A 27,881-nucleotide genomic window follows, 5' to 3' on the forward strand; every position below is an offset into this window, starting at 1 on the left:
TAAGAAGCGTCCCAGGAAAGCAGCTATTTGTAGAATCCCTCTCGCTTCACTTCATCTCCTCCTTCACATCTGGTGTTTTTATGGCTTTATGGTCCACTGAGATGTCTTCACTCCGCATTGTTGTCCCATCCTGTTTCCTGTAGCCGTGCTCTGCCCAGATAACCTCGTCCATGTTGCAGGACTCGGTACAGGCCGGGCTGCTCCAGAGAGCTGCTGATGACCTCACAGGAAGTAATGCAGTCACAGGAAATGCAGACTCGTAAAGAATCGCGCATTAGAATATCGTTTGCAGCTTACCCTTTCTTTAAACGGCCGTGGGAAGGAAAACTACAGAAAGATACAGATTTTAATCAGGCAGTGTGTTGTGATGATCTGTTCCACTTGCTTTTCATGACCTCTCTAGTAACTCGACCATAATGACAGCTCTTGGCATATTAATTTGGGCATTCTAACGATTTTGCGGTTTGTGTTTCTGCCCAGTTCTACGGCCGCTGACCACAATCACATGTAAAATGAATATTCCATCTAAAAGTCATCACTGCCTCCGTGTCTCATGATGTGAAAGTCAAATTGAGAAATGTTCCCTTGAAAAAAAACATTAGCATTCGGATAATAAACGCACTGCTTTTCTTTTTTCTTTCCTGTGCACTTTCACCACCTACAAGGACGACTGATTATTTCTTCTTGAAGACTTGTCAGGTCTGCATTACTAATTTTTTGCACCTCCAGGACACTTTAAATGTTTGGAATAGCTTCTGAAAACCGGTTTTATAACTCGGAAGTAGTTCACCTAGAGCTCTCTCTCTGTGTGTGTGTGTGTGTGTGTGTGTGTGTGTGTGTGTGTGTGTGTGTGTGCGCAGACTCTATACACCAGCACTTAACTCTGACTTTCTCTCCAGCTCATTTCCATTATTGAAATTTCCTCTGCGAAGTTCGTTCCTCCGAGGTTGCCAGGTTTGTAAAAAAGGAGCGTTTCATTTCAAACAACCTGCCTTCATGCACCAGGTTGAAATGGAAACGCAATATTATATGAATGGACAGAAATTTTAACGCGCGAAATGATTTGTATAATCAGGCCTGCGTTCTGGGATCTGATCTCCAGCCGCTGTCTGATAATCGCCTTCCTGAGAGCAGATCCCACTGCTGTTTGTTTATTTGCTCCAGTATCAAGCGTGTATATTTATATGTAGAGACCGCTGACCAAAATGCTCACAACAAAAACCTTCCTTTGTGACTCTATAACTCTCGCCTGAAGGAACTGAAGCAATCGAGACATCCAGTAGCAGATCAGGTTACTCAGCTGTACTGAATGAATGTTGTTGATGTTAAACACGGACAGAAGCTTCGAGCGTACAGTAAGGGAGCGCGGGTACAACTGTCACCTTGTTACTTTCCCATCAATGATTCTAATAATAGATTTCTCACATAACATCATGCGCATATTGTACATTTACAACTCGAAAAATTGAACAATTGTAAGCATTTGCTTCAGTAGACATCACTCTTACTCGAGTCTCTGATTTTTACCATATGATATTTCTCTCTTGAGGTTAAAACACAAAGCTTTCTTTAATTATTGTTACCAAATGTTAAATGTTTCTCGGGAAAAATTCGCCCTGTATCGATGATCTAATAATCATCTAAATTAGTAAATGGGTTGTTGCTATAGAAACGCTAACATGTTGTACGATTGCAATAACCTCTCTCTCTCTCTCTCTCTCTCTACCTCTACAGAGCGTACCCGTCTAGCGGTGGACAGAAGGTAAACTTCCTGTTTCTGCACATGTTTTGTTTTGCCTTAACATGAACACCCCCCGCCCCCCAACCAAATACACATGCATTGCATGGATGATTGTAGAGAAGCTTGCTTTATTTATTTATTGATTGATTGATTGATTGCTGCAGTTGTGTTGCATTGTGTTTGTGAAGTTTCTTCTTGTGCCTGAATTGCTATGGAACTCAAAGCACAATCCCAGAATCCCCGATCTGATGATGTCTTCTGAGAAAAAAACAAAACAAAAAACCCACACCTAACGACAATAAACCATGGATTGGTGTGAAACAGTGACACCTTGTGGCCACTCTGAAGCGGTGCATGCGTTCTCGCACATGCACAAAAAAAACCCCGAGCACTGAGTGCGAGGTGGCAGAACACACAAAGGGTGCGATTTGGCTATCGTCCAAAAGAAATATTACTCAGACAATAGGGTGTGTTCACAGCTCTCTCTCTCTCTCTCTCTCTCTCTCTCTCTCTCTCTCTCTCTCTCACTCACTCAGGCTGAATAGGTGCTGACAGATTTACTTTCCTAGCATAACGGTTCGGTTTTTTTACCGTTCAACATGTACCATTTAGAGCAGTATCACGAGCAAGGACGCCTCCTGCTGATCAGTGCAGGCTCAAATAAATAATTCGGGGCAAATTCTGGGATCGTCCATTTTGTGTGTAAATATGTGTGTATTCACGTCTGGTTTAAGCTGCATGGTGTTATATTTGTGTATGTGTGTGTTCACTGTGTGCCCCCTCAGACATCGCTTCCTACTCCACCCCCTAAGTACTCCTTCACGCCCAGCACCACCATAAACAAGATGGCGCGCCCGTTCTCCGCCTCCGCTAACGCAAGGCCCGTGATCAAACCGGTGGAGTACGCGCCCAAGCTTAACACCAGCCTGAATAACGCCAGCACGCCGCTTTCAGGCAGCATGCCTCCCTCACAGAACGGGTAGGTGATTCACAGCGAAAGTCATTTACCCAGAAATGGAACCCGGGCCTCGTTGTAAGGGTGTAGGAATTGGTGGAAAAGTAGAACCTGAAGTTCTAAGTGGTGATGAAGATGATGATAGGATTGCCTTGTTACAGAGTCTTGTCCCTTTTTATTTATTTATTTAATTATTTGTCACAGTCCAGGTGTCCAGACTTGGCCTCTCTCTCTCTCTCAAACTGAACAGCAGCACAGCAGCACGCCGTCTCGTCCTCTCGTCAGTCTGTTTTCCTTCCTCCCTGTACTGGGACCTTCACTCGTCCTTGTCCTTTTCGGCAATTTTTTTAAAATCGAAACACTCAAAACAACAGATGTTGCTGGTCAAGTGAGCCAGAACAGGAGGCCGTGTATTCTTGTATTCTTCAGCTTTAGGGAACAGGTCAAGAGGGACTCCTCAGAGCTTCACTAGGAGCTCAGGGGTTGGGCGGGCGTGGGCGTGTGTGTGTGTGAGAGAGAGAGAGGGGGCTTGGTGCTGTTTATAGAGCCCGGCCTCTCCCCTAAAATCCGCTGAGCTCACGGAGTGCTTCTGCTGCTGCGGTGCCGAGTTACTCAGACAGAGATCCACAGTGAAGTCTCTCTTTCCATGAGACGCTTTAACACTGATTTTTTTTTTGTGTGTGTCAAAGCAATGTGTTCATTTGAGCAGAAAAGCAACAATCCTGTTTTCTTGTTCCTGAGAAATTGTCATTTGAAGTCTTTTGTAATTTTTTTAATCAGCATAGTGACAAGTGTGTGTGTGTGTGAGAGAGAGAGAGAGAGAGAAAGTTACTGCCCGTATTCAGGTTACAGAATTCAGGACCTGCTGCAGCTGGAAAGACGAGAATAGCTGCTTTGGGAAGGAAAAGCAGACGTGTTACACCACTGCGCTCTCTCCCGTTCTTGCGAGAGGGTAAAAAAAATACACAACGTTGCATTCAGAGGAACACGGTCCGTGTGAATTTATTATTGTAGTTGTGGATATCGTGTGGTTTTCTCTAAAGACATGTTTATTATTGAATGGTTCAAGGAAGGAGCCTCCAGTGTCAGGATTGCGTAAGACTTGGGGGTGAAGCTGTAAGTCGTTTTTTCTTTACCGATACAGAGGGATTTGGAACCTGGAAAGCTCTTCTGTTTCATGAACAGAGAGAAAAGAGACGCCAGTGAGGGAAGGATGTGTTTTTCCGGCGAAGTTCACAACATTAATGGGAGAAACAGAAACAAATGAGTTCAGTTTTCACGAGGAAACAGGAACTTCGATTGTTGTCAGGCTGCAGCACACCGAGGCTGTACACAATGATGATGGAGAAATTTAGCATCACGGGACCTATTTATTTATTTGTTTGTTTGTTTGTTCCTTTATTGTTTTTGTTTTTTTTGGGGGGGGGAGTCCAATGTTTTATTTATTTATTTATTTATTTATTTATTTATTTTTAGTTAATTTACTTTTTTTGTGGCACACAAGGGTGAAGCCGAAATTTAGCATCATGTGACCAATTTTTTTTATTTTATTTACATTTTTTTTCTTTTTTGGGGGACACAAAAATTATGCAGAAATTCTGCATCATGTGACCAATTTATTTTTTTTATTATTATTATTATTATTATTATTATTTTTTTATTTTTGTGGGGGTCACACAAAGACAATGCAGAAATTTAGTGTCATGTGACCAATTTTTAAAATTATTATTGTTTTTGGGGGTGACAAAGATGATGCAGAAATTTAGCATCATGTGATCAATTCTTTTATTTTTTATTAATTTATTTATTTCTTTTTCAACTGGAAAAAAAAAAATCCCTAATGCAGGAGATCCCATGTTTTTGCTGACCGTTTTTATCGCCGAGTCGTTTTGCTTTCGGCAGCAAAATCCTTTCACGTCATCCGGGTTATTGGTTAAAGTTAGAAAGTAAAGATGAAGATGTGAATACAGCCAGCAGAAATAAAGCTTGTTCAAGGACGGGGTAAGAGAAAAGATAGGGGACTTCTGGGTAAAATAACAGTTTTAGTGTCTCTGTTCTCAGACATGTGATAAAAGTTAGACCCCAGAGCTCATCCTTTCCGTTCTAATGTCCTGCTCAAGAAACGTGATGGAGTGGCTTCTTGCAGCCTGCACGCTTTCTGCATCCTACACTACGTCTGCTGTGACTACTTTCACATCCCTGCATCTTAATTCTGTGTGTGTGTGTGTGTGTGTGTGTGTGTGTGCTTTTTATATATAAAAAAATTAATCTTTTTCTTGTCTACTGCTCTTCCTGATGCAGCAGATGGAGGTTCTTGACAAGTTAGTAACTTCCCTTATTTTACTATTCCTTCTTTCTCGGATGACCGATATATATACGCTGAATTTCTATAGATTATTAGCGATATTCTTTCTCACTCTGTTGTTGTTGTTTTTTTTTTTTTCTCTCTCCTCTTTTCCACTCTTTCCAGTAGAGGAGAGGCATTCTTTGAAGATTTGTACCACGACACCAAGTAAGTGAAGCGAGCGCGTGGATGTGATGCGTTTCACAGAAAATGGAGAGCGGAGAACTCTCGCGCTCGTCCGATTGGTCCGACATGCTAATGAGCGGTCATGTGACCAGGTGCTGATGTTCCAGATGTGGATTGTGCACAAATGAATGCTTTCACACTTGGCCGCCTCTAGGAGGAGGATAGATCTATAATCTATAAAACAATCATACATATATATTTTTTTCTTTGAAACCATGAAAATATTTTAGGCGATTAAATCTATTTCTGTACATTCCCTCACAAACATGGCTAATCGTGTTTCCTCCCCTAGCCTGTGACCCGATTGGTCAATCATGCGTAAAATAATACTTGAAAACAATAGGGTTGGTGTGAAAGCAGCCTGATCTCTAAGATCAGGGTCAGCGTGTTGGAAATCGCCTCAGTGCATTGTGTTTGTGTGTGTCGTGTGTCGTCCAGCGCTCAGCGGGGTCAGTAAATCACTCCCAAGGCTTGTGAGTGTGAATGGTGGACTATAGTCGAATAATTAAAACTAATTCCAGATCAAGTGTCATGAAAGATCTTCGTTCTTGCTTTTCGGATAAGCATGATGTTGTGTATCGAGCCGTGTGTGTGAGTGAGTGCAGTGCGCATCCTGATTTGTGGTAAAAGAGCCTCCGGTGACTTATCTGACTCCTCCCACGTAGGCACGGTCTGCGGGTGGAGAACATCCCATGCTTTATCCCCAACGATCGCAGTAAGAAGCGTCTGATCGAGGACACGCAGGACTGGCAGCCTCGCACCGGCACCACACAGTCCCGCTCCTTCCGCATCCTAGCCCAGCTCACCGGAACTGACTACAGTAAGACGCTCACACCTGAGCCCACCTCGCGCCACCATCCGGCCTTTACGCCTTACTCCACCGCATACATATTACACCGTATGCCCAAAAGTTTGTGCACCCCTCACCAGAGCTTGTTGAGCTTCTCATGCTGTTTGGAGTTGTAGTGAGACTGGGATGTTGAGGAAACTCCAGTCCAGGTTCATCCTAAATGAGTCAGGGAAGCCGAGATCTTTCACTCTAACCTTAACCCAGCTCTTCATAGAGCTCGATTTGTGCACAGGAGCATCGAGATTTTCGAGCAGGCTGGTTCCAGTGAAGGGAAATCCTAATACAAAGACTTCATAGAAAAACAGTTTGAGGAAAAAGAACCACATGAGCAGAAGTTTGTTCATCCTTTAGTTAGTGCTTTATCCTGGTCAGGGTTACTGTGGATCTGCAGAACACCTGTGGAACACTGAATTGAATACCGGTGTATCACAGGGTTAAAGAAGAGGTAAATATAGAAGAATTCATTTGTAGAAGAATCCAAACCCAATAGTCTCTGAAGCATACTGCAGGAGTGAGTGTAGCTTTTTCTTCCAGCCAAGCAGAAACCACACCTGATCATCTACTCAAAGCCAAGATCAGCTGATTAAACAGGAAGCTGATTAAACAGGAATCAGGCGTGGCTCCTGCTTGACTGAAATGAAAACACACACACACCAGCCTTTCACAAGATAAGCTTCAGGATCCAGGAACACCAAAATCCTCAGGAGATTAGAGATTATGTTTTGATGGAAATGATCTTGAATCTCAATCCAGGTTTAGAATACCTGAAATCAGAATAAATACACAAACTCAAATGTTTGTTTAAGGGCTGTTCTGTGTGCTCCGAAAGCTGAATGTGAACAAGCGTCGTAAAATAAATAAATAAGTAAATGAAATATAAATAAAAAACATACCGATTTGCTTGTCAATAAAAATTTCTAAAAAATTTTAAGTTGCTGACCAGAGAAAATTAATAATTTATAATGAATTAAATGATAGATAAATTAATTATTAATTAAATTATAATTAAAAATGTATAATAAAATAATTAATGAATATATTTATCCAAGGGAGACGAAAGGAGAAAATTCCCCTGATTGCCTTTTTCACTGTTGCTCGTGTCTAGTGTTGAGGGTTTCGGTTTAAACTACAGGAGGATGAAGTGTGCAGGGAAAACGATGCTTTTTACCCAGTACAGGGATGTAATAACAAATGAATGAAAGATGACGTGACATGGAAACTGTTGGACATGAAATCAACTACAGATTACATTCCTGATTATAAAAAGAGATTCAAACCAGATGTAACAACCCGCACAGTATTAAACAGCTATTTGTTTTTTCTCTCTGATTATTTCCATGGAGAAGTTTTAGGAAGAATTGTAGTGTGCGTTTAGGATTTTTCTGCCCACGTGAGGCGTGTCGAGTCTTAACGAGTCTCTCCTCTGGGTCCACGTGTAAATGCTGTCGTAAATCGGCGTAAGCGCTCTGGAGGACTTTACAGAAATCCAGTCACCTTGTTTAGAGCAAGACTTCGACCGGCACCTCGAGACTGAAAACGTTGTCCGAAGCAACATAAGAGCCGAAGGCAAGTGGCGTCTAATCTCTGCAGCTTTAGGGATCACGGATCAGACTTTGCGTGCGTTTGATCAGCGCTGCTTGAACGACTCCGATCTGCCCTCAGTAAAGTGGCGTTAAAGCTTTTTCGATGTAACTCAATCCCGTATATCAAGCACGCTGGCTGTTGAAGCTGTAGTGAGGGTTTTATTTTCCTCAAACTGATAAGACGTTTTATATTTTTATATATATATATATATATATTACACACGCGCGCACACAATATATATATTTGTGCATATTATATATATATATATATATATATATATATATATATGACCGATATGGTCATATTCATATTCATCCGAATATATATATATATATATATATATATATATATATATATATATATATATATATATATATATATATAAAATTACACACACGCACAAACATACACAATATATTTATTATATATCACACATGCATTTTTCCTTGTGATCTATGATGCATGGTTTTGTCCTGCAGAAGTTTTCAGTCTGCTTAAACTTTTCCTTGCTTTGAAAAGGACTTTTTTTTTCTGTCACATTTATTAATGTGAGGCTAAAAATCAATATATTTTCCAACATGGCTGGATGCCATGACAATCTAATATAAATACTGTGATAAGTTAGGTTCATGTTTTTCTGCGATACTGTGGATATTCAGATTTTTTTTTTCCAATTTTTTTAATACTGACTGGATAAATACTTATATATATATATATATATATATATATATATATATATATATATATATATATATATATATATATATATATATGTATATATATATAAAATGTGTGTGTATATATATATAAAAAATGGAGATGGATGGGTAGATTTATAGATAGATGGTCGGTGGATGGATGGATGGATGGATGGATGGATAGATTGGTGGGTGGATGGATGGATGGATGGGTAGGTAGGTGGATGGATGGATCAAAAGATAGATTGATGGATGGATGGATGGATCAAAAGATAGATTGATAGATGGGTGGGTGGGTGGGTAGATGGATGGATGGATGGATGGATCAAAAGATGGATAGATTGGATGGATGGATGGATGGATCAAAAGATGGATAGATTGGATGGATGGATGGATGGATGGATGGATCAAAAGATGGATAGATTGGATGGATGGATGGATGGATGGATGGATCAAAAGATGGATGGATGGATGGATGGGTGGATAGATGGATGGTTGGATCAAAAGATGGATGGATGGATGGGTAGGTGAATGGATGGATCAAAAGATAGATTGATAGATGGGTGGGTGGGTGGGTAGATGGATGGATGGATCAAAAGATGGATAGATTGGATGGATGGATGGATGGATCAAAAGATAGATTGATAGATGGATGGATGGATGGATCAAAAGATAGATTGATAGATGGGTGGATAGATGGATGGTTGGATCAAAAGATGGATGGATGGGTAGGTGAATGGATGGATCAAAAGATAGATTGATAGATGGGTGGGTGGGTAGATGGATGGATGGATGGATGGATCAAAAGATGGATAGAATGGATGGATGGATCAAAAGATGGATAGATTGGATGGATGGATGGATGGATGGATCAAAAGATGGATAGATTGGATGGATGGATGGATCAAAAGATGGATGGATGGATGGATGGATGGGTGGATAGATGGATGGTTGGATCAAAAGATGGATGGATGGATGGGTAGGTGAATGGATGGATCAAAAGATAGATTGATAGATGGGTGGGTGGGTGGGTAGATGGATGGATGGATGGATCAAAAGATGGATAGATTGGATGGATGGATGGATGGATGGATCAAAAGATAGATTGATAGATGGGTGGATAGATAGATGGATGGTTGGATCAAAAGATGGATGGTTGGATGGATGGATGGATGGATCAAAAGATAGATTGATAGATAGATGGATGGATGGATGGATGGATGGATAGATCGATGGATGGATGGATGGATGGATGGATGGATCAAAAGATGGATAGATTGGATGGATGGATGGATGGATGGGATCAAAAGATGGATGGATGGATGGATGGATGGGTGGATAGATGGATGGTTGGATCAAAAGATGGATGGATGGATGGGTAGGTGAATGGATGGATCAAAAGATAGATTGATAGATGGGTGGGTGGGTGGGTAGATGGATGGATGGATGGATCAAAAGATGGATAGATTGGATGGATGGATGGATGGATCAAAAGATAGATTGATAGATGGGTGGATAGATAGATGGATGGTTGGATCAAAAGATGGATGGTTGGATGGATGGATGGATCAAAAGATAGATTGATAGATGGATGGGTGGATGGATGGATGGATGGATGGATGGATAGATCGATGGATGGATAGGTAGGTAGATGGATGGATCAAAAGATGGATGGATGGATAGATTGGTAGGTGGATGGATGGATGGATCAAAAGATGGATGGATAGGTAGGTAGATAGATAGGTGGATGGATGGATCAAAAGGTGGATGGATAGATAGGTAGGTGGATGGATGGATCAAAAGATAGATCGATGGATGGATGGATGGATCAAAAGATAGATCGATGGATGGATGGATGGATCAAAAGATAGATCGATGGATGGATGGATGGATCAAAAGATAGATCGATGGATGGATCAAAAGATAGATCGGTGGATGGATGGATCAAAAGAGGTCGATGGATGGGTGGATAGATAGATAGGTGGGTGGGTGGGTGGATGTGAGGATGAATGGATAGATTGGTAGGTAGATAGATGGATCAATAGATGGATAGATAAATAGACATTAATTTTAGAAATAAAATTCACTTCTAAAATATTTTTTAAGAAATCTAAAATACATTTGTTGATTTATGTTTCCATTATATCACTCTCCCCTTTGCAAGATTATTTACAATTTAAAATGATTTATAATTATTTATACAAAATATATATATTTTGGCTTTTTTTTTCTTTTTTAAGATTTTTTTAAAAGATTTTCTTAATTTAAGATTATTTATTTGTTTATTTATTTTTTGATGATTTTAAAGTAAATCATGGATTTTAAATTGATTTCTTGGACTGAATGTAGATGCTTTATGGTGCTGTATGAGCTATATGACTGCTCTGTCCTGAATGCTAAACAGAAAGAACTGCGCTGTTTATATTTCCAGTCAAGCCGTTAGTCTTTTAGACGGTGAGAAATACATCGTGTCTGGCGTGCGAAAAGTGTGTGTTTGGTGAGCGAGCGGCGTGTGAGGGTGTGTGACCAAGCTAAACGGCGTAGGACCTGATTTGTGTGTGTGTTTCTCGTGCTTTCCTCAGTGCAGGACCCAGATGATGAGACCATGAAAAGGTCCAGGTAAATATGAGGAGTGGAAACGTGTGGCTCTAATGATGTGCAGTGGAAAGCACTAACCCGCTGCTTGACTCGTGCAGAGGGACACGTCATCAGCTGTGATGAAGGCCGGCGTCAGATCGCGCTTTTGTTGCTGTGAGCCTTCATTATAGCTGAGCTGTAATTAACAGCGGCGTAGTTTAACGTCTGAAAATCCGCTGCATGGCTCGCTTGTGTTTTGAAATCTTTTCAATCTTTTTCCCAGGCTTGTTCTTTCTATTTCAGTTTCCTTCTCTCTTATTGTGTGTGGCTTTCTTGTCTTGTTTCTCTCTCTCTCTCTCTCTGTTCTGATGTGCTTGATCTGGTAGGGAAAAGTTCCTGGCTGAGATTCAGAGCCCTCGCTATGCCAGGCTGAGGGACTGGCACCATGAAAGGTCCGCCCGCTCCCTCAACGTCAAGTCCTGAGCGCCCGGGCGTCGCGCCACACCCAGCCTGAGCCTCGTGTCACGTCAGGGCCACACGGCGTGCCAGTCACGGGCCTACGCCGACCCCGGTGATGTGTGGGATGATTTAAAGGGAAGATTAAAACGGAAAAATTGTATTAAAATGGGGAAAAAATCGCATAACCACAAGAAGAAATGCAGCCTAGGTGCAAACCTCAAGAGTCATTAAACCCAGACTGAGTTCAGTCTGCTGTAGAGTTAGCTCTCTCTCTCTCATTCACTTATTTCACCCTGTGTTTTTACCCATGATGCTCTAGTACTGCTAGTCTGATGGAGTTGTCGGGTATTGGACTGTATTCACTCGACTGTGTAGCGTAGTTCCTGTGTGTTCATCTGAATTTCTCAGGTCCTCCTCCTCTTCCTCCTCTTCCTCACTCTGTTTTGTTTCATCACTGTTATTTTTTTCCTTCTCCTGCCTTATAAAAGAGCAAATCTGTCCTGAAACGACCTTTTGACTTTTTCTGAATTCACAAAACATTAAAAACTTGACTTCCTTCCTACTGTGTCCTGTTATGATCTTTCCTCTGTTTATTCTCCAGCTTGAAACCTTAACTATCTGTTTACTTCACTGTTGCAAAGTCTAAACACACCTTGTAGAGAAAAAGTGCTTCCATAAGAACGTAATCATTTAGCAATCAAGGATTTATTAATTAGGGAACCGTTTTATCGGCTCATTTAAGTGATCTCTTCTCTGGTTTATGAATCGGAGCTCTCCAGCTGCGTCCTGATTGGCCAGTTGATGATAAATCTCTGATAAAGCTATCATGGTCAGAGTGTGATGTTAGTATGAGAGAGTACATTGTTATATAATATAGTGATGGACAAATGAATAATAACATTATTGTAATTCACAACGTGGATGCGTCTCGGTGAACCTCAGTGAAATTTACCTGGCTGTCCGAAGGTCAGAACGAACCTCGGGTCATCTGCTTCTTAGTGCTTCTTGATATGAGACGGTTGTTTATTTCTCAGCTTGGGATTTTTTGTCCTTGATATGCTCAGAAAAGTTATTCAGATGGTCAGAGGCGATGGCGGTGAGAGGGGAAAAAAACTCGGAGACCAATCGAAGGAAGAAACCTTGAGAGGAACCGGAATCAAAAAGAATCCTCATCATCTTCTCATGACTCTCAATTTGATAAGCATTAACTATTTCTGTATTTTAAAGCCATTACAGTTCAACAAAGCGAATCGGTTTGTTCAGTATCCGAAGATCACGATCTTGATCTAAGCAAGCGGTCACTAGAACTACCCGCGCACATGCTATATAAATAATTCCCACTGATTGCAGTATCGTTCGCAGATCGGCCGCGGAGCTAAAGGCTTCATCGGGATCGTAAATACCTGGATGTTGGAACGGGCGTTTTGGAAAAACAAAAACACACACACACCTTCCTTAGTTTTGTTTTCTGCAAAGCTTTTTGAAAAGAAACAAGGAGACGAGTCACGCCTGAGCGCTAGCGACTGGTTTGGGCGAGCGTGTGCTGATTAACGATAATCCATGGAACATTAATCAAGCCTGACTGTTGTGTCATCAAATACAAGAACTAGACACACACACACACACACACACACACACACACACACACACACACACACACACACAAAGAAGAAGAAGAAACCTGCGAAGTAAAAGTGATGTATGAGGCTGGCCATTAAGGGTGAGGATCATTTAGCATTTGGAGGACGGTGTATGAATAATAGCAACAAGATATCAATAATACAGCTTGGGGAACATTTATAAAATATTTATCTGACCTAAGCGTTCAGTACAGAGGGTGAAAATCCACTGATGAAACAAATGAAGCATTTTCAGGAATGTGTGTGTGTATATTTTATATATATATATGCGGTTGGTGCTGAAAGTTTGTTATGACTTTATGAGCAGGTTTTATACAGTGAAGTATTGCAGCACATAACTAATGAGGTCCAGGTGCAACATTAACATTTATTCATTTCGCGCCTGCTTTTTATCCAGCGAGTCTTAACGAAGACAGAGTGTTGAATTAAGAGCCTTGCACTTGCTAGCCATTTATTTATTTGTTTATATCTTCAACATTGTGGTGCAGACAGTGGGGTTTTTTTTTTTTACTGTAAAAAGCTTGTTCGTGCCTCCGTGTGGTATGGTATCATTTTGTTGCCATGGTAACACTTCGCCTCGGAAAGAAATGGCCGGATTAAAGAGAAGAAAATGTTTAACTCTACTCGTCACTACTCAATCTGTACCGGGAACGCTAACGATAGCGTTAGTTAGCTAAACAGCTAGTTATACACATCGAGATCGGTGTCTGTTTTATGCCGTCATCATGATAGTGCAAACACTGACCTTGAATTCAAAGATATTTACACAAAACAGATGCTAGTTTTGCTAGCTTTACAGGCTACACGAGGCCGGCGTTGTGTTTTAAACATTAGCTATGATAATGCTCTAGAGTAGTGCGATTTGAGACACAGCACCAGTTTTTGTGTGTTTAGTTTGTAGACACGATGTCATACTATCCCTGGAGCTTTACTGCGACAATTATATAGAATTGTGTTGAACTATATTAATGTCTAGCGCTAATTTCTGAGAAAGGATACAGGATACACACCAACACTTAGTTATTAAAAACAAGTCGATCGTGGATCTCTCCAGAAACTTTGCAGTAAACTTCAGCAACTTTTTTTTGTAGCAGATATGGTTTATTTACAATCCAACTCCGACTGAGACAAAAACATGTTGTTGGACTCGGAGCTGCACCGACTCTGTAGAAAGCAAAAGGTTATATTGGGAACAGAACAAAGCATTTTGGTGTGAAGTAGCAGGCTGGAGATTGCGTTTTTTTAGATGATTCGTCTCAGGCAGTGTGCGTCTGCTTCCATCAAAACAACACGCCGACTCTTAACTGTTTCCACATGTACGTTACGTTTTGAATACACACCCCAAATGAAATGTATATTAAGGAGTAGCTTATGTTTAAATATACACACCGTGGAGAGTTTCTTCTCCTTACTGTTTGTTAAATGAGTGAAGAAAATATGCAAGTGATCCAACTTATCCCTCTGGCAACTATAAATAAAAATCAAACCTCCTGGACACATACTCATTATATCTTGGGTGCCGAAGCTAGTAATTTTGTCTACATTTGTTTGTCCATGCTGATGTGGATAAGTGAAATTTTCAGCGCTGTAAAATCTGACACGGTCATAATGATAAGCTATGGTTAAAAGTTCTCCCTGAACTTGCATGACACAGCTACTAAAAGCGTTCAGGGTTCAGGCCTCGCTCAGTCGTTCCGCTGAGTGGTAGAGGCCGTGTTGGTGAGCTGCAGACAGACACACAAACGTTGCCAGGCACCATGGAGTAAAGCCACTCCGCTGTGTCCAGACTGCAGACGAGGTTTCAGCATCATCGTCCACCATCTGCTTGTCCTTAAGCGACCTCACCCGAGCAGAACAAACCTGTCAGACGCGTGCTCTCGACAGTCCCTACTCCTAAAGAAACCGGCGGCGCACTCCAGAGGACGGCAAGCGACAGACTGAGGAAGCAATCTCGGCTCTTACGGCACCTGTGGGATGCCCGTGTCGCAATTTCACGAGACAAAGAGACCCTCGGTCTTCCAATGGCTAGCAATTTCATTAGGACGAGGGACAAGAAATCCCACAAGCCCACATTCGGAGACATATTGGCTCTTTGCAGCTGTGTGAAACGTTCACAGGAGGACGGCTGGCACCGGGTTATGCTTTTTAATGTGTATCGCTGTTGTAGGATTATTTATGTAATGAAGGTCAGAATTTGGATGTAACAGGAATCACGGCCATTTTATATCGGTAGCACATGAATGCTGAGTGTGCTGCTAAGCTGTGGGTGAACATCATTAACCTCTGAGCTCTTTCTCGGGAACTCTAGACCAGGCCACTGTGTGTTCATTAGGAAATGATTTAACCTGCCGACTCTGCTGTGTACAGGCCTTCTGAGCACGATGTTTGTGCCAGACCTGATATTGGTCTGCAACATTTTTATTGGTCTGGACCGACGCAGTTGTTTCCTGGCAATGCTTATTCTGAAGAGGCTTGTTTCTCTCTCTCTCTCTCTCTCTCTCTCTCTCTCTCTCTCTCTCTCTCTCTCTCTCTCTCTCTCTCTCTCTCTCTCTCTCTCTCTCCAGCCATGGAGTGACCCCGTGCCCCAGCAAACCTGCGGCAAAGCCAGAAGGAGCACGAGGTAAAGTCACAATCTCACATCCCAAAGAATTTTCTCTCGCATCCTTTATTTCGCATCCCGTCTGTCCTTGAATGGTGTTCAGTATTCTTCTAAAGGTTTGAGAGGAGGAGGCTGACCCTTAGAATGCTTTAGATCAGTTCGTTTTTTGATGAACGAGGTTGTAGAGCTCCGTCTTCCTGCCTTTTATTTGAAGATCCGGAGATCACAAGCCAAAGCTTTAGCCAGAACGACTTCCAGTGATCTCGGTTTTATCTCGACATCTGTGTTTTTAAAAATTAATCTGCATGTATTGGTAGCAGCTGGCAAAAAAGATAGCTGTATTAAGACTCCTGTTCAATTATATTATTTTAGGGACACTGTAGGTATACACCGATCAGGCATAACATTATGACCACCTGCTTAATATTGTGTTTGTCCCCTTTTGCTGCCAAAAACCATCCCTGACCCATCATGCACTGTGTGTTCTGGCACCTTTCTATCAGGACCAGCAACAACTTCAGCAATCTGAGCAACAGTAGCTCTTCTGTTGGATCGGATCACACGGGCCAGCCTTCGGTGCATCAATGAGCCTTGACCGCCCATGACCCTATCACCGAATCACCACGGTTCCTTCCTTGGACCACTTTTTGATAGATACTGACCACTGCAGACCGGGAACACCCCACAAGAGCTGCAGTTTTGGAGATGCTCTGATTCAGTGGTCTAGCCATCACAATTTGGCCCTTCATCAAACTCGCTCAAATCCTTACACTTGCCCATTTTTCCTGCTTCTAACTCATCCCCTTTGAGGACAAAATGTTCACTTGCTGCCTAATATATCCCACCCACTAACAGGTGCCATGAGGAGATCAGTATTACTCACATCACCTTCACTGCTCAGAATGTTATGCCTGATCGTTGTAAATTGTTGAGTTTAAAAGCTTTTTTGGATTAGTCTCTATTTTTGTCTCTCCTGACACTCCAGCTCCTGTATCTTCCAACACATCTGGAGGTTCGAGTCGCCCGCCCTGGGTGACTGACCCAAATTTTGCCGAACGCTATCGGCCGGACAAGACGAGCACGGTTGTGACCCAGCACAGACAGCCGGCACAGCCCACACCTGAGCAGAACCGCAGCTCCATCCTCCAGGCCGCTCAGCAGAACCCAGAGCAAGACTCGGGACGCACACCGCTCTGTGCCGCATGCAACAAGATCATCAGGTACTGGCATACCTAATGGGTCTCCGCAAACCTACTGAGGGGGCTAAGCACACCTACTGGGGGAGGCTGAGCACAGCTACTGGTGTTTTTAGAAAGTCACTGATTCCACTTTCAGAGGGGTGACTTGCTGCCTGGCCTTAAAATAGAGATGATGTCACCAGAGATGTGTCAATATTTAGTAGTAAAGCAGGCAGAAAAGATAGAAAAGGTCAAACTCCAGTTCTCAGACCCAGTGTATTACACTGATCAATGTGAATGTCACATGCGTGCAACCCACCATTTCCATTAAGGGCTTGTAAAAAGCTACGGCTTCCCTGAGAAACCCTTTGACTAAAGAGGAGTGTGTGTGTGTGTTTGTTTCAGAGGTCGCTACGTGGTGGCTCTGGGCCGCTCCTGGCACCCGGAGGAGTTCACGTGCTGTCAGTGCCGAGCCATGCTCGACGAAGGCGGGTTCTTTGAGGAGAAAGGCTCCGTTTATTGCACCAAGTGCTACGACAATCGCTACGCCCCCAACTGCAGCAAGTGCAAGAAGATAATCACCGGAGTGAGCATCGTTTTATAAGAAGTTCTTGAGTGTAGATGGAGTAGATTGAGAAAAACTTTTCATCCTGGCATGCTCTGAAAGAAAAGAAAATCGTGTCAAGTTTATACATTTGCATTTCTGAAACAGTCTGTAATTTCTATCCGTGTTTACGTCTTCCTCAAAGCCAGCACTTTGTTTACTTTCCTTCTAAAAATACCAAAAGTTAGTGCAGCAACTCGAGCACTTTGACGCTATCGATTTCCGTGCATGTCTGTGAGAGCGAGGCCAAGTGCGATGCCCTCGTTTCCGAGATCTCTCTAACATTTCTCTCTCTCTCTCTCTCTCTCTCTCTCTCTCTCTCTCTCTCTCACCAGGAGATCATGCATGCCCTGAAGATGACCTACCACGTCCAGTGCTTCGTGTGCGCCGCCTGCAAGAGGCCCATCAGAAACCAGGCTTTCTACATGGAAGAGGGCGAGCCTTACTGCGAGAGAGGTGAGAGCCTAGAGACACTCGCTGCAGAGCCCTGCCCTGTTTAATCACTCGCATGCTGCCTGCCGCTCGGCTGCACACATTAACACGACCCCTAAACATTGACCTGCGGCGCTGTGCCTCGGCTGCACTCCGCTCCCACTCGGGTCCCCCCGGGGTGATTGATCGATCGCTCCAAGCTTTTGATAAAGAGTTTGATTAGATCTGTAGATTCTTCTAGATCTGACACTTTTTTTTTTTTTTTTTCTTTTCTCTCCCGCAATTCAGATTTTGCACAGATGCAGCTTTCCGTCCTATCTAACATGGCCAGGCGTTTAAACTGCGTACGAAGCGAGGGTTTTTATCATGGAAATGAAGCGTGCGGTCACTGCATTTTGCGGCTCAAGTGTTCTTGTGTCAGCATTCGGTTAGAAACCAGGCTTTGAGTGTTGATCAAATAGCTGCAGTCTCAGCATGGGCTCGGGAAAGGGGGGAAAAAAAGAAAAGCGCTCTAGCACTCCCTAAGCTGGCCACTTTATACCCCACCAACTGTAATGGAAAATCAGGGAAAGAGTGTTTAAGCATCTGGAGCTGTTTGTGTTATCAAAGCCTCTGGACCAGTAAGTGTGGACATGGCTAATGTAATCTCACAGATTTGATGATCATGATGATTCCTGTCTGTTTTGTGGTCCAGCTCCATCTCTCTCTCTCTCTCTCTGTCTATCTAGCTATCTATCAGTCCCTGTCTATCTCTCTCTCTGTCTGTCTGTCTGTCTGTCTGTCTGTCTATCAGTCCCTGTCTATCTCTCTCTCTCTCTCTCTCTCTCTCTCTCTGTCTGTCTGTCTGTCTGTCTGTCTGTCTGTCTATCTATCTATCTATCTATCTATCTATCTATCTATCAGTCCCTGTCTATCTCTCTCTCTCTCTCTCTCTGGCTCACCTCATGCATGCGAATCAACTAATCAGCTTTTTTTTTTTGCTGTTGTCACTTGTTTCCCCTCACAGACTATGAAAAGATGTTTGGTACTAAATGTCATGGCTGTGACTTTAAGATCGATGCTGGCGACCGTTTCCTGGAAGCTCTAGGCTACAGTTGGCACGACACGTGCTTCGTCTGTTCGGTAAGTCTTTCTGATTCATCCGCCGCTTACAGCCTCATCCGAGGTCTCACAATGCCTCTCTTCACTGCCTCCTGACCTCGGCCGTTTTTTCCCCGCAGCCGTGTTTGTCGGCTGAACGGACTCGAATGGCGTAAACCCCGTCTCCCTGAACGAGCGCGGCCGCTGAATACACCCTTTTGTGTTGGCTTTCTGAGATTGATTAGAATTTCCCATTCATTCCTCCTCACCCTGTATCTTCTCTCTCCCTCCCTGCTTCCTTCACAGCTTTGCCACATCAACCTGGAGGGCAAGACGTTCTACTCGAAGAAGGATAAGCCTTTGTGTAAAGGTCACGCCTTCTCTCCACTTTGAGCAGCACACAGATCCAGTGGAATTGAGGCAGGACACAACATCCTGCGCCAAGGGTTAATGAAATCTAGAAACTTCTCTATAATAATGGACTCTTTTTTTTTTTTTTTTTTTTTTTTTTTTTTTTTTTGGATATCTGTTATAATGAGACTCTCGTCGTTTTGCTTTTAAATAGATTTATAGTATGAAATGATGTTCGTGGGTTTTCTCCCGACAGAGATGATTAAGCCAGTGGTGAGCCGTGTAGCCAGGAAATGTCAGCCATTTTCAACATGCGGAGGTAAACCCTTCACCGTCCCGGCAGCACAGGATAGCAGATCATCCCTGTCGATATTTATTTAGGAAATTTCAACTTGAGCAGTGTTGCTTGTTAATAGTGAACAGTTACCTGATGCAAATTCCAGGCTAAATAACAACACTGGCTTTCCTTTCTCTCTCTCTCCCTCTCTGATTAGCTTCTCTTTCTAACACACACAAGCAGAGGAATATCTAAATCCTACATTAATGTTATTCATCAGAGAAAGCACACTCAGCTCACATTAGGTCTGGAATGCTCTTGCCCCGGCCCTAGGTGTGACATCATCCTAAGGCTCCATCAGCGTAGGCCTGTACGTCCCTAGACAACCTCCTCCATCCCTGTGTGCCGTGGTACTTAAAGTAATGGCAAAACCCACTGAAGAAGAAAAATGAGCCTCTGGCAGCTGAACAGCACTGCATTAGCGCTGATTGCAAGAGGTTCATATTGACCCGAGCGACGATCTTTACGTGCCTCCCATACCGAGCGTGCCACGGCCGACTCCTCTAATCCGACAGGTACCTCTAATTAACGAAAGGCTTAGGGGCAGCGTGAGCTGAGCTCATTTTCCGAGCATGAATTTCAATTTTTTATTTTTTTTTTAATTTTAAACCCAAAAGGCTCGTGCTGATCAAAGAAACCGATCGACGACGTGTTGCCTGTGTCAGAGAGAGAGCTCGGTGCCTCTGATGCTCATTTCTCATCTTTTAACATCTCTGGGATCTTGCTAACACGTGACTGGTGTGGGTTAGGTGGACATGCCGGTCATTAGCGTCTCCGTCGTCGTGGTGCTCCGTCTCAGTCCTACAAGCCTCCCCTTGGCTCTAGCACCTGAGTCGACTAATTCCAAGGTCATTAAAGGAAACGTTTTCAGCGGAATCTCTATCCACTGCATCTGTAGTGCATTTCAGTATGTTTCCCTGTGCAGAGAAAACTATAAAAAGTGTGCTAGAAGAATTACAGATCTTTTAATAAGACACACATGATGGAGGAGGAGGAGCATCAGACGTTTTGGTCAGCCAGGATCTGATTAAAAAATCAAATTAATTAAACGTATGTCCATTTCACTCAGACATGCAGCTGTCCTTCTCCTTGCTCAAAATGATCTTTACAAAGAAAATTATTATGAAAAATGCGTGTTTTGGCTAAATTTCAGACGGGATGAGATTTCTATGACCGTTACACACAAATAAACAAATATTTTACACACACAATTTTTTATTTATTGTGTGTATTGATAGAATTCATCAAGTTAATTTCCATCATAAATTAGTTTTATTAATTGGAGGGTTTTTTTTTTTTTTTAATTTATAAGGATAAAGAAATGTCCAATTTTTTCATCTGAAACACTACAAATGCACTAGATTGAGTTTTTTAATGCCCCAGCCATAAGCCGATCACTTAACGGTGTGGGGCTTGTTTAGCTTCACTCACAGTCTCGGAGGAATCACCCTCCACAGGTCCTATGTCTCGGCCTTTAATATTGAGCCGTGTCATTTCCTGTATATATCTATTCTTGTATTAGACAATAACGTCATCACAGAGAGCACATCTGTCCTTTAACCCGGTCTCGGAGGATTATCGAGCGCTTCTCTTACTCGAACACAATCAGCTAAATTACAAGCTCTTAATGAATCAGCAGATGTGTAAGTGTAGAAGGGTTTCACTGCAGCGGGGGTTAGAAGCCGAGCTTTTACTCCTGACTCATAGACATTAGACTGGGAGAACACATGAGAGTTTGTGTGCAAAAACCCCACCCTGAGTTCAGATGGTGATCTTCGCAGTGTGTTAATGATGCAGAAGAGACCTTCCAGAATGTGTTACAGCTACACAAAAGGGCATTGTGGGTAATGTAGGACATCTGCAAGTTGGATTTAAACCTTCTGATATCCAGAAGTCTCAGAAGATCCTTTATCTCGTCCCAGAACCATCAGAGGTTCCTCTGCCATGTTCTCGTCACTGCAGGATCAGGTCTCTGTTCACTAACATGCTCTGTATCACTAATCAGCTCCTTTAGGTAATTACACAAGCTAACACCTGTGTGTGTGTGGAGATGTGAGGCTTAAATACTGCTGCTGCTTTCTAAACTCAGTCATAGCTGGATAAATGTGTAGTCGCTGCTCTGTTTTAGTATCCAGACGTCTTCCTCCTGTGCTGCTGCTCCTGCTGCCGCTGTGAGATTATAGATTACACACCTAGATCACGTGAGATTACACGCCTGGATCACGTGAGATTAAGCTCGGAATTTCTCCATCACTCCAAAACGTTTTTTTTGTATTGAAAGTATTTGATGTATAGCTTTGCACCTCCACATATCACCTTCTTTGTATCCAAAAAAAACGGAAAACTGCTGTATTCTTTCTCACCTTATAGAAACATTTTATCCGATTCTTTAAAGCTCAAGAAGAAAAAAAATAAATCATGTTTATTATATGTTAATAAAGAAAGAAAGGAAAAAAAACAAACAAACCCAAACACATGCTAGAAAATGAAGACTCGTGTTTTTTTTTTTTAACAATATATAATTTATTTACATACATTTCAGGTTGAATTACTATACATACCTTTCTGAAATTTCATAGATATATGTACATAAGGCCAAGTAAATACTTGAAAGCACTTAGAAACGAATTTCCAAAATTCTACCCACAAATCCATATCCATTGTCCAAAAGTAGAGGAAAAACCCCTCGGTCACAGGGGCTTCCTGTTAGCACAAAGTCATCGACGACGGATTTACATTGACGGAGAGAGAGAGAAAGAGGAGGGGGAGGAGGAGAGGGGGCGGGTTTTTTTTAATAACAAACGAAAATACAAAAGAATCCCTTGAAAATATGGTTTTAAAAAAAGAAATTGTACAATTGCATAAGCGCTGTGGCGTGTTAAATACAGCATTCTGACTCGCAGAAAGGCAAGGAACATCGAAGAGAATCAAGAAACCGAAAGAAACGTTTCACAGGTACACAAGTCTACTGTCTTCAAATGGGGGGGGAATCAAGGCGAGAATAAAGAAAAAAGGCCCAGTAACTCGCACAGTCTTCTATACACGACAAGCTAGCAGTGAGCGCCACTCAAGTGTACAATCGTGGGGAGGGGGAAAAAAAATAAACATCGCTAAATCGGCTTCTTTTTCTCGACGTGACGCGACGTCCGAAATTGGCTTTTTAAGTTTGGCAGAGGAAAAAAAAAAAGGTGCCTTTTTATTAATTTTTTTTTTAAATTTTTATTTTCTTTTTAAATTTATTCGTTGTTTTTTTTTTCCATTTGAATTTGTGAAATGACGAAAAATGTTAACGGTTAAACGCACGTTAATGACGGGGACACAGAATGACGTTTCGATTTAGAAATTTTTTTTTATATTTATTTATTTTTTAAATATTTTAAAAAGAAAAGAGGAAATCCATTTTACGAACAATTTCAGGACTAAATAAATAAATAAAACACTGCAAAAATCCTGGAAAAAAATAAAATAAAAATCGATGAACGATGCACCAAAAACACTTCACAGGTCAAACTCGGACAAATGTAACACTTCTTTTTTACATTTTTTTTTTTTATTTATTTATTTTTTTTTGGCTTGTTATTAAAATATCATTTACATTACCTTGCTAAGTGCTAGATGACGGATAGTTCGCTGGCGTTCCCGGGGAAATGCTGCAGGGGTTTGAGTAATTTACAGCGGTTCATACCGACGCTCGGAGGAACGTTCGGCGCAACGACGTTCGGCGCAACAACGTTCACACAACGTTAAAGGAACGAAACTCGTCTCCAAATGGCTCATAAACTTTGGTTAGCGACTCGGTGTACGTGTAGCGCCAGCATCGGAACTGGAATAGAAAAGATTCCTATATACACCGTGAGCTGTATAGATGGAGAGAGAGAAGAGAAATAAAAAAAGAAACTCTGGAGCTGTTTAAAAAGCGTGAGGTTCTGCTGAAATCTCCACACTGAAGCATGGAACACTCTTTAACTGCTCTTTTAAAGCATAGATGTTGCGAATAAAGTGGACGCACGTGAACGTGTTCTCGGAGTAAGGTACATACGTATGTGGAGGCTGCTCTCACATTCTTTCAGACTTTAGGTGGGATCCTTAACATGTGGGATGTTTGGGGAAGGAGGAAGGAAAAAAAAAAAAAAGAGATGTTTGTTTTTAGGAAAATATGAATGCAGGACCGAGCGCTGAGGGAAACTGACCCTGCTGGTAAGTGATTATATCCCTGTTGTGATTAAACAGGATGTCGTGTGGAAACATCCCACATGAACTGGAGCAGGAGAGAAGAGGAAAGAACAGAGAAGGATAGAGGAGAAGAGGAGAAGCGAGAATAGGAGAAGGAGAAGGGGAGAGGAAGAGGAGAGAGAGAAGGAGAGGAGGAGCAGAGAGAAAGAGAAGTGGGAAAAGGAGAGGAGAAGGGAGGAGGAGGAGGGGAGGAAGAGGAGAAGAGATAGAGAAGGAGAGGTGAGAGAAGGAGGAGAAGAAAGAGAAGGAGAGGTGAGAGAAGGAGGAGAAGAAAGAGAAGGAGAGGTGAGAGAAGGAGGAGAAGAAAGAGAAGGAGAGGTGAGAGAAGGAGGAGAGGGAAGAGAAAGGGAGAGGAAGAGGAGAGAGAGAAGGAGAAGAGATGGAGAGGAGGAGCAGAGAGAAAGAGAAGTGGGAAAAGGAGAGGAGAAGGGAGGAGGAGGAGAAGAGATAGAAGGAGAGGTGAGAGAAGGAGGAGAAGAAGAGGTGAGAGAAGGAGAGGAGGAGCAGAGAGAAGGAGGAGAAGAAAGAGAAGAAGAGGTGAGAAGGAGAGGAGGAGCAGAGAGAAAGAGGAGAGGTGAGAGAAGGAGAGGGGGGAAGAGAAGGGAAGAGGAAGAGAGAAGGAGGAGAGGGAAGAGAAGAGAGAGAAAAGGAGAAGAGATAGGAGAGGAGGAGCAGAGAGAAAGAGAAGTGAGAAAAGGAGAGGAGAAGGGAGGAGGAAGAGGAGAAGAGATAGAAGGAGAGGTGAGAGAAGGAGGAGAAGAAAGAGAAGAGGTGAGAGAAGGAGAGTAGAAGAGAGAGAGGAGAGGAAGAGTAGAAGAGAGAGAGGAGAGGATGAGCAGAGAGAAAGAGGAGGGAAGAGAAGGGGAGAGGAAGAGGAAAAGAGATAGAAGGAGAGGTGAAAGAAGGAGAAGACTGAGAGGAGGAGGAGAAGAAAGAAGAAGAGGCGAGAGGAGTGAGAGGAGGAGGAGAAGAAAGAGAAGAGGTGAGAGGAGGAGGAGAAGAGGTGAGAGAAGGACAGTAGAGGAGAGGAGGAGCAGAGTGAAAGAAGAGGAGGGGAGAGGAAGAGGGGAGGAGAGAAGGAGAAAAAGGAGGAGAGAGAAAAGGACTTCCTGCTTGGTATATTACTGATATTTGATCACGTGACCTTTATTACAAGGTTTGTTTGTTTGTTTGTTTGTTTGTTTGTCACGCAGCTTCTTACTTCTCGATCTCTCTTCTCTTTTTTTTTTCTTCTCGCAGAAAATTTCAGATTGATTTTAGATGTAAAACTCTTACAGAATGCCCCAAAAACTAGCTCTGTTTTTCTGACCATTTGATTAGATTAAAAAAAAATACAAAGAATAGTATTGCATTTTAGACTAAAATTCCTCTCTTTTTGTTCGGAGTGCTCTTTATAAAATGATCAAATTATAATTTATTTTTAAAAAATTAAAATAAAAAAAAAAGTAGAATTTTTTTTGTTGAGAAAACAAAACGGGGGGAAAAAAATTCCCTGAAAAATGTTTTCAGCATGATATTAAAATCTCTTCTCCACACATCAGCTACGTGTTGTAAAGAGCATGAGTACGCTCACGTCGACACACACACACACACACACACACACACACACACACACACACGTGACACACTGCGAATTTTTGTTTATGGCTTTAAAAAAGCAGCGTCTGAAACAGAAAAGCTTGACGGTTTACACACAGACGCTCTTCAGTCCGTTTGATCCGATTCGGCCGGATATGAAAACTGATATTTATTTATTTTTATTTATCATTATTTATTTATTTTATTTATTTATATATTTATATTAATATTTTTGCTGTTCATGTCTGTGTGTCCGTCACATTACTGGCACGCTGGTGGCTCTTTTCTACTCCATCATCATGACCTTCAGTAAAGCAGATAGTGGAGTAGCATCATGAAACACTTCTTGCATATAGCAAACAGCCACAATACACACCGGCTACAACGTGAACGAGTGTCTCATCAGCAAATAGCTGCAATTTCATCAGATTTCTTTAGAGAAAGTAAATGTATTCATCCTCCAGAGGTGGATTAAATCCTGTTCTAGGGAAAAGTTAGTTTTAGTTGCCTGGAGACTGATGAGGTGAAGCAGCAGCTAGTGTTATATGATGATGTATCTTAATAAATGGAAACTTTTAGATAACTCCACCCTGAAAGGAGGATCCAGATCAGGGCTGACTCCGCCCCCTGGGCTTTTAGATAACACCTCCCTGACAGGAGGATCCAGATCAGCGCTGACTCCACCCTCTGGACTACTAGATAACTTTGCCCTGACTGGAGGATCTGGATCAGGGTTGACTCCATCCCCTGGACTACTAGATGACTCTGCCTTGACAGGAGGATCCAAATCAGGGCTGACTCCACCCCCTGGACTACTAGATAACACCTCCCTGACAGGAGGATCTGGATCAGGGCTGACTCCACCCTTTGGAATACTAGATAACTTTGCCTTGACAGGAGGATCCGGATCAGGGCCGACTCCACCCCCTGAACTTTTAGATTACTCTGCCCTGACATGAGGATCTGGATCAGGGCTGACTCCACCCCCTAGACTTTTAGATATCTCTGCTCTAACAACAGGATTTGGATTGGGTCTGACTCCACCCCCTGGACTTTTAGATAACTCCGCCCTGACAGGATCAGGTTCGTGGCTGACTCCGCCCCCTGGACTTTTAGATATCTCCACCCTGACATGAGGATCTGGATCAGGGCTGACTCCATCCCTGGACTACTAGATGACTCTGTCCTGACAGGAGGTTCTGGATCAGGGCTGACTCCAGCCCTGGACTACTAGATGACTCTGGCCTGACAGGAGGTTCTGGATCAGGGCTGACTCCAGCCCTGGACTACTAGATGACTCTGTCCTGACAGGAGGTTCTGGATCAGGGCTGACTCCAGCCCTGGACTACTAGATGACTCTGGCCTGACAGGAGGTTCTGGATCAGGGCTGACTCCAGCCCTGGACTACTAGATGACTCTGTCCTGACAGGAGGTTCTGGATCAGGGCTGACTCCACCTACTGGACTTTAAGATAACCTCAGCTTTCTTCTTCCTTTCTTTTTCTTTTTTTTTAAGATACATCATCATGTTTGATACAGTTATTGGTGAATGTTTAGGAGATTCTCAGATCAGGTGAGAAATGGAGTCTGACGAGCATCCTTACTAACCTACATTCTCTTGATATGTTTACATTAGTTTTGTGAAATCAGTGAGTGAGATGTTTTCTTTTCCTGGATGATGATTCAGTTTGTCTCCAGGCAACTACAAATAAAAAAAAAACTAAATAGTTCAAACACAAAATCTGCTTTTCCTGGGTGTCCAGGCTACAGGTCTAGCTTTTGTCCCAACATTTGAGTTGCTTTCGTACAATTTCCGATCCTTTTTGTAAAAAAATTTTTTTCAATTCCAGTTTAAAACAAATCAGAGAGATAGAAGTCAAACACGGCAATGAATTAAAAAAGTGTGACTCAAGACAGGGCCGGTGAGAACAACATCTGGGAGTGTTTTCTACATTGTTGCTGGATGGAAATGTACTTTGCATGTGTGTGTTTAGTGTGTTTATAGTCACAGCACACCTGACTGGTGGCTAAAACCCTGTTAGATTAGTCCTTCCTCTGTTAGACCTTTTGGACCTCCAGCATTTCGAGGCCTTCATTCCTGGATTTGTGTGTGTGTGTGTGTGTGTGTGTGTGTGTGTTAGCACTCCCCGTCAGACACCAGGAATATCATGGCCTCTTGTTTGCCGATCTCAGCCATGATGGCGGCGAGCTGGTTCAGGTTCCCGCTGTGGAAGTGCTGAGCTTCCCAAAGGTCCAGGATCGTTGATGTGGGACTCGCTTTGGATGCGAAGAAGCTCATGTGTCTGCATGCAGGGAGACAGAAACAGGTTTTTAGATCCTGTGTGTGAGAAAGCATTCGTTTAACACCAGATTTCAGTGATAACTCACACAAGTAACAATACCACTGTGCAAAAGTTTGTGTCCCCCTGACTATAAAACAGAACAAATGTTAAAGG

At 42.5% G+C, this 27,881-nt stretch overlaps 2 protein-coding genes across 11 annotated transcripts in view; one reads left to right on the forward strand and one right to left on the reverse strand.

Annotated features, from left to right (window-relative positions):
* The window catches only part of pdlim7 (PDZ and LIM domain 7), a 42,052-nt gene extending 19,951 nt beyond the window's left edge, over positions 1–22,101 (forward strand). For 2 of the 7 annotated variants that reach the window (XM_058415366.1, XM_058415374.1), the window contains exons 4-11: positions 1,735–1,762; positions 2,527–2,720; positions 15,599–15,654; positions 16,619–16,853; positions 17,217–17,397; positions 17,751–17,871; positions 18,854–18,969; positions 19,234–22,101. In XM_058415366.1, coding sequence (XP_058271349.1) covers positions 1,735–1,762; positions 2,527–2,720; positions 15,599–15,654; positions 16,619–16,853; positions 17,217–17,397; positions 17,751–17,871; positions 18,854–18,969; positions 19,234–19,320 — 1,018 coding nt within the window. In that variant the 3' untranslated portion in view covers positions 19,321–22,101. Of the gene's footprint in view, positions 1–1,734; positions 1,763–2,526; positions 2,721–4,997; positions 5,018–5,166; positions 5,209–5,891; positions 6,047–10,940; positions 10,978–15,598; positions 15,655–16,618; positions 16,854–17,216; positions 17,398–17,750; positions 17,872–18,853; positions 18,970–19,233 lie in introns of all 7 variants that reach the window. The other 5 variants (XM_058415421.1, XM_058415402.1, XM_058415412.1 and 2 more) reach the window with 5 other exon arrangements.
* A 2,002-nt stretch (positions 22,102–24,103) lies between these two features.
* The window catches only part of unc5a (unc-5 netrin receptor A), a 205,000-nt gene continuing 201,222 nt past the window's right edge, over positions 24,104–27,881 (reverse strand). For 3 of the 4 annotated variants that reach the window (XM_058415311.1, XM_058415332.1, XM_058415321.1), the window contains one exon: positions 24,105–27,728. In XM_058415311.1, the coding sequence (XP_058271294.1) occupies positions 27,563–27,728 (166 nt within the window). In that variant the 3' untranslated portion in view covers positions 24,105–27,562. Of the gene's footprint in view, positions 27,729–27,881 lie in introns of all 4 variants that reach the window. The other variant, XM_058415340.1, reaches the window with a different exon arrangement.

The sequence above is a fragment of the Hemibagrus wyckioides genome, linkage group LG02, assembly GCF_019097595.1.
Source record: "Hemibagrus wyckioides isolate EC202008001 linkage group LG02, SWU_Hwy_1.0, whole genome shotgun sequence".
NCBI lineage: Eukaryota > Metazoa > Chordata > Actinopteri > Siluriformes > Bagridae > Hemibagrus > Hemibagrus wyckioides.